Source organism: Pundamilia nyererei, unplaced genomic scaffold (genome assembly GCF_000239375.1).
Source record: "Pundamilia nyererei isolate P.nyererei 1_Seehausen unplaced genomic scaffold, PunNye1.0 scaffold00144, whole genome shotgun sequence".
In the NCBI taxonomy this organism is placed as follows: Eukaryota; Metazoa; Chordata; class Actinopteri; order Cichliformes; family Cichlidae; genus Pundamilia; species Pundamilia nyererei.
Genome location: NW_005187545.1, coordinates 35,997 through 43,434, shown reverse-complemented (window position 1 = coordinate 43,434; position 7,438 = coordinate 35,997). Strand labels below are relative to the sequence as shown.

Here is a 7,438-nt window from a genome sequence, read left to right as displayed (position 1 = left end):
ACCCTAAACCTAACCATAACCCAATTGTAACACTGACACTAAAACCACATTTTCAGTCTGAAAAATGCCTTCAAACTTATGGGGACCAGGATTTTGTTCCCCATAAGGGCTGTTGGTCCCCACAAGTATAGTAAAGGTCACATTTTGGTCACCACAAAGATAGGAAGAACCAGAACACACACACACACACACACAAACACACGCGCACACACACACGCACACACTGAACTCACCTAGGGGGCAGACCTGGACATATCCTCTGCATACAGTTTCCTATGTGAGCCACCACCTCATTCACCTCGTCTGTGGAGGGCAACTTCAACGAAAATGAGCCGCGCTCATATTCTATGGACAGCTTAACGGACATAATCTTAATTAGTTATCACAACAATTAATGATTCCACCTTCACTGCAAGTCAATCACAAGTGCACCCATTTAGTTAAGGGACTAACACATTTTTATTTTGTCCTTCGGTCTGGTTTAATCAGATATAACTGACTGATAATTAATGTTAGGATTCAACATTGATGTATTGTGTGTTTTTGCATGCATGTGTCTTATTCTGTTCATTTTAATCCATATTTGACTTTTTTTTTTTTTTAAAACACCTCCCTGGAATCTACTGAAAACAATTAAAGTGAAAAAAATGTAAAAACCCATCTATCTACGTAACAACAGTTCTATCCCACATCTCTGCATGTAATGATTTAATAGTATTAACCAAGACTGGCTGACCATTTCAGCATTCACTACAATTATGCAAATGCAGATCAGAGCCTCTTCTACCGGCCAAAATTTACATAATCTTTGCTGATACATGGGAGACCATCGGTCAAGATATTAAGAGGACTGACATCTCTCAGACGAGTGGGACAGAGGTTCAGCTCCAGGAACAGGGTGGTTAGTGCTGGATTATCATATTTTATGGATAAATCCTGCTGACTGGCAGCTTGGCACAGATGTTCCGTTCTGGTTAGCCGTGAATTAATGAGTTTCTACAGATCATACCAGCATTTAAGACGTTTTCCTGCCATAGTTTTAGATTTGTCTATTTTATTTTTTCATCCTGCTGAAGTGTCCCTAAATAGGATAAAAAGTCTTTTCACCAGATTTAGTGTATTAGTACAATATATGCTGATGATTAAAACATCATGAGCACACACAGAAACAAAACAATATTAAAACCTGACATATAAAAGTTTAGGCATGTGTGTTTATGTGCCTATTGTCTCACTGACTATTCAATGCTTCACTTTTAATCGTAATGCTTTAAACAGCATCTAGACAGGTTACAGATATAACACAGATGATGCACTTTAACAACAACACAAAATGGAAACACAATTTAAAGGAATAGCTGGACAGCTTCAACTTTGTTCTTACTCTTAACATGAGAATGACTGTAGTGTGAAGCTTTTTTCTTTCATATTTTTCTGTACCTGCGTTGGCTTGTTGCAAGCAATTCCCTGGATCTCCAGATAATTAAAGGAGTGTTCCACCTAAAAGAAGAGAACAGATGTCCCATTAAAATTTTAATATCATCCAATGGCATGACCTTGTACTAATGAGAAGTGACAGCGACACAGATACCGCAGATACAAGATTTTTAAATATCTGTATCGGCATCGTTCATAAACAATACGGATATTTTATTTAAATAGAGGATAATCCTATATATCAGCCAATATATTTTTTCTTCCAGACACACAAGCATAAACAGATTTCTCTAAACTTCACTAAGATAGTTGTTTTTTTAAACCCACACCCTGTCTGACGCTGCTCGGATCAGCTGGGTGTTGGGCTTGTGGATTTCCAAATATGTGTGCTGCCAAAAAGGGATTTGCAAGACACCCTTCTCTGGATAAACTATGCAACTTTAACACTCAAACATCGTCAAGCTTGTTTTGCCATTCCCTATTTCACTTTATACATTTTTAATTATCATCGTTATAAATACAAACACCAATGGATTACCATATACCTGATATCGGGCAATATCGGGCTCTGAAATCCATTGGTTTAGCTTTAGTGCAGATCGTGCTGAACTACAAGTTATTACATTCTAGTGTTACCATACTGTTGAAGAATATGCTGGTTGGTATTAAGAAGAACAATTATAACAACCGAAAAAGAAAAGAGAGAAGAAGAATATTAGGAATAAATTGGTGTAATGCGCTAACTCTAATCTAATGAGTCCTGCTTAAAAGTGTCTGTGTCACAGTTAATAAGTCAGGTTGCAGTAATTTAATCTTCCAACACTGACTCACACAGACGAACTTGTTTTAAAGTCATATTTGGTGTTACATGTTTTTCATCACAAATACTTGCATCTCAGTTTTCAGTCAAGTCCACTGGAAGTAAAACAAAACAACTACATATGACACATGCTGTTCAACTTCTTGTGGCTTTTCCCTGCTTTGCACAATTTCAAATGTACTTTTTAAACTGTTTGAAATGAGTATGGCTCTCTTGCAGCTTAAACAGAACACAAAATATACTGAATCATCATTCAAAAGACAGTCTATCAAAACATTAGGGCTAGAGAAACCTAGAGCAGTCTTGCATCTGAATGTTTTATTTCTGCTTCAAGAGAGCAACTCAGGACTGAGGAGACAAAGAAAAGCAGCGACTTGCCTTCACAGGCCTTAAAAGGACAGAAACAGATTCTTTTAAATGAGATTGAAAACCTGTGCATACAAATGCCTTCTGCTTCATACCGAGTGCAGTTTTCCTCTGCTGCTTCCTTTCACACAAACACATACAGTGCCTGAGGGTAGGCCAGAGAGCAGGGCCAGACTATTCCAGGTGGGCGCTGTGTTCCTGAGGCTTGGCTCAGAGATGAGAGGAGGGAGAGGATAAGCAGACTGTCTGTCTACAGTCTGACTACAGTATGCAGTGTGTGTGTGCGCGCGCATTTGGTTTCGTAGTGCTTGTGGTTACTAAATCCACAATAAACACACAATAGCAACTCTCTCACTCAAGGTGCTGTGTAAAAACACTCCGCCCCCCAATTTATATTTAGCGCTTACTTTGATGTGAACTGACTTTTAAAGAAGAAATTGGCATAACTGACATAAATACAGCAGAAGAAATCAGCTCAGCTAATGACATGTTTCTCAAATAAAACAAAGCAACAGACTCCAGTAGCTGTTATTGTTATATAGGGAGGTTTGGTAAGTTTTAACAGGGTAGAAGGCTACCAACTGTAAGACACTAAATTAATCTTACACTAATTTTGATGCTCATTTGTTACTGCAAAGTGTTGTTTGCTACAATATGTATCCATAATGTAAAATAGGTCAATCAGTTTATTTATTTCAGCCTGTAAAAAGGAGTGGCTGTAATCTGAAAGGACTTAAATCAGTGTGGTGATGAAATCTGGGCTTCAGCCACTGGCGACGGCCAGCTCCATGCTGGGAGGTGTATGGAACCAAATGCCTGAGTAATTGCATCATTCACTCATTCGTTCACTGCCCGTCTGTCAGTCTAACGGGTCACACTGCACCTAAGTTTATCTGAAAGGTATTTATTATAACTGTTAATATTGAGGATGCTGCTGACCATTTGTATTTCAGGTTTTAATGAGATAATGGACACTGACTATGTTTTGTATATCAAAGGTATGCTCAGTGTGACCTTTTATTACATAAACTCCATTTATTCTGACATCAAACAAAAGACAACCGAGCTGAAGAGCATACAGGTGAGGCTACGAAAATAAACAGAGACAAAAGGCAAGAAGGAAGATCTGAATGAATGTGTGTGTGAGCATGTGTGCATGCTTTTAGGAAGACACTGGCAGACAGCGAGGCCCTGGAGCTTCTCAAGAGGAGCCAAAGCATCAATCGAAGCAGCGTGCACACACACACACACAGAAAACCACTGACAAGCACATGAGAGAGCTAGAGGGGGATTTCAGCTATAACTAAGAGGAGAAATATACAGTCTAATGTTTAACTGAGGTTTTACTTTTATACACTAAAAACACTTCAACATTAAGGCCTCGGGCTGCTTTCAGGAAAACAATACGGATGAAATCCCCATCCTATAGTTTGTGCTCCTATAGGGTTTTAAAGCATTACCACTTTTTATGCATAATAGATGAGTGCTCAAGTAGAAGATCACTATACAAGAATCCATGCATTCACCTTTTACCATAAAATAATACAAAATCATCTGTTGTATTAAAAACAACCAGCTTTCAACAGAAGGTGAGTACAGAGGATCCAGAGTGAGGAGAAGCTAAACTTTATTTAGGATTGATTGATCTTGGCTGTGAAACAGACTTTACATTAGAAAAGTAAATTTAGGAGAAATATGGTAACAATCTTTTACTTTTTCTCTTTTTCTAGTTTTAATAACAGGCGCCAAGAAACCACCCATAACATTAGTGCATTAGTTGGCACTAGTGAATGAATAATACTAATACTACTACTATTAACAATAATAATAATAATAACAATAATAAAGGATCTTTAATGAGTTTTATATGAAAAAATGAAAAAGATTAGCGGAAAAAGATTTGGCAACTACAACAAATTTGGATTTGAAACTTTTTTGTTGATGCAAAAATTAGTCAATCAAAAAATTAATCACAAAACTAATTTTTCCTTAAAAAAAAAATCGAAAAAATAGATTTTCTGCCTGTCAGCTTAATGTAATAGAAATTCATTTAAAATAAAGTCAATCCACTGAAGACAAGATACTAGTTATCCCATTGACCTTTGGCATTGTAGTGAGTGGGGGACGGAAACAGAGGTGTCAGCGTAAGAGAAACGGATGAACTAATGGATTATTGAAAAAGATTGGCAGGATAAGAGTGAGAAAAGAAATAGGGGAGGAAAGGTGATCTGTGGCTGTGATCTGGCTAACCAAAGAAAGATTGGTTTCACTACAAGAGAAAGAACTGTCTCTCAACAGAAGAAGTGTTTAAGCCAAGACAAGAAAAAAAAGGTGGAAAAAGATCCGAATGCAGGATGAGATATGGGGGCGGCTCTTTATAAAGCAGGTGTCTAATCCCTCTGGTCAAAAGACAGCAGACAGATAAAAAACAGATTCAGAACCAGCTAAATAAACAGACTTTAAACTTGTGGCTCATAACACTAGAAACTTTTCCAAAGTGGAAAATGATGTTATGTGAAAGAGTGAACTATGATGTTTTCTGTGTTCAGTCAATCAACCAACTGCACTGTCTCCAGGGCACCTTTTTCACTGGAGAGCAGGCAGCTTTTTCTTTTAAAATAAGATGGTATGCAATATTGCGACTTGAGAGAAATACTGTTAAAGCTTTCCTGTCCTGTCAGGTGAGTCCAGATTTTGTAGGTGTTTTCTATATACAGTCACATCCCTGTTTGGGTTTATGACTCTAAGCTTTGGTTATGCATGTGGTCAGGCTAGAGGCTATTTTTGACAATGAGTCACTACTACTGCTGAAAACTGCTGACACTGAAAACGTGCTTAATCACTTTTTTTTGTTTCATTAGCATTAGCAGCCGCAACAGCACGGATGGTGCTGTATCCACCTTGTGGGTCTGTGTGTGTTATGTGTACTTTGACAAGTATAAATAGAAGATCAAGCTTTTAAAAAAATGAGCTCAAAGATGGACAGAAAAGCCAGTAAACCCTTGGCCACTGGCTCACCCACTTCACACTCCTGTAATACGTTCTGCTTATTTTTTTTCTTTATCAGAATATTACAGATGCAGGATTGGACAAAACTATTTTAAACAACTTTTATTGTGCAAAAACAGCAGCACAAGTCTGCTGTTAACCTTGATAATACATGTAGTGATGGTAACAGTAGTTTTGCATGAACATCTGTGTTGTGTTATTGCACTGCTGGTTTTTATGTGGTAGTGGTGACTGTGCTTGTAAAGATGATGAGGGATATTTCAGTGCTGGTGACAGTTACCATCTGCACTGCATTATCGCACCACTGTATAAAAGGATTTGCCAGCAAGCTTTAGAACTGCTTCAGGTACACAAACTTAAAAGTATCTATTTAAATCCAAAACTGCTCCCTGTATCACCAGTGAGAGCAAATGATGGCTGAAACAGAATTGCTAACTCTGCTGTAAGGAAATATCACACACTGCTGCCTGCAACAAGCATTACAACATTAATAATGAAGAGAAAACAGTGCTACTGTGTGTGTAATAAAAGAGTTGCAACACACTGATCATTATTCAGACAACAAGCAGCTTGTTGTTTTGGTTTTATGGTCATGAACCTTTTGGTTCAGTCTTCATATTCTGAAATTAACCAGAAAAATTTTAATATACATTTTTTAAGTTTGTGTTTTTCTCTCGCAACAAACACGTAGTGAAAGAGGAGAATGAAGCCAGTTAGCAAGGAAAATCCCAGAAACCGTTTCCAGAAAACTTTCCAAGAAGTTCCAAAACTTCTGAAGTGATTTCAACAGTTTAATATGATTTATTTAAATGGAAAAAATGAACCCTAAAAGTACTTTTCTAACACAATACTACACTCTTCATTTAGTAAAGTATGCTATTCTCAACTGCTCTTACCTTGGCAGGAATGCGTGCCGTCAAGAGGTAGGCTCGGTAAGATGCGAGAGCCTAGGGGAGAACAGAGACAATAATGAGTATGTTGCTGTAAATATACACTGTGAACAACAAGAACCAGGAAATGACAAAGAACACACAGAGCTGCTCTGGTGACTCATCAGGATGAAAAGACTTGTGACTGTGAAGCATCTCTGTGAAAAGAGTGTAACAGAAAGATTCACTGACACTTGAAACGTAGAACTAATAACATTGAAACATTTGTTAAAGTCTCTTTATCAGCTCAGCTCACTAAAGATACACATGCACTGCTGCACTAACATTCTTTAGACATTACCCGGCAGAGCTTACGCACACATTAAATGGTCTTTAATCTGCCAGCTCTCTAATACAAAGTCCTTTTGAGGCCTGAATGCACCCATGTAAGAACAGTGGTGGTAATGGTCCAGTTAATCTGCAAGGAGCAAGTGGTATTCATGTATACAGTCTCCTGCAAGCTCTACTGAGGTAGCTCCCTTATTTAAACCAAAGCAGTAAGAAGATGTCTGTATATAAGAAAAGGCAACTTTCGCGTGATGTCCCACCTCGAGTCGCCCAACAATGCCCAGAATTCACGTTTAAAAGATGGTTTAGGCAGGCAAACTTTGTGTTTGTGTTGCTTCTCCCTGCTGAATAAACTGTCTTGATCATGTGTGTTTATGATGGAACACAGCGAGGGCAGAGCTCACTTATGTTGCTGGTCTGTGAAAGGCTCAACCAGGCACATCTCTAATGCCTGGTTGAGCAACACTTTCAAGCAGACAAGCAGCTTTGAAGGGTCATTTGGCTGAATTGTTTTGATGCCTCACAAGGAGTATAATGTGGTTTTGGAGATCTTCCTCGTAATATTAACAGTGGAAAGGATGCAATTTCA

General features: G+C 38.1%; 1 protein-coding gene across 1 annotated transcript in view; it reads right to left on the bottom strand.

Moving 5' to 3' along the window:
• LOC102196199 (leucine-rich repeat-containing protein 16A) overlaps positions 1-7,438 on the bottom strand; it is a 71,622-nt gene that overhangs the window by 38,350 nt on the left and 25,834 nt on the right. The window contains exons 3-5 of the mRNA XM_013913663.1: positions 6,529-6,579; positions 1,441-1,500; positions 234-355 (exon numbers count right to left, since the gene is read on the bottom strand). Coding sequence (XP_013769117.1) covers positions 234-355; positions 1,441-1,500; positions 6,529-6,579 — 233 coding nt within the window. The remainder of the gene's footprint in view (positions 1-233; positions 356-1,440; positions 1,501-6,528; positions 6,580-7,438) is intronic.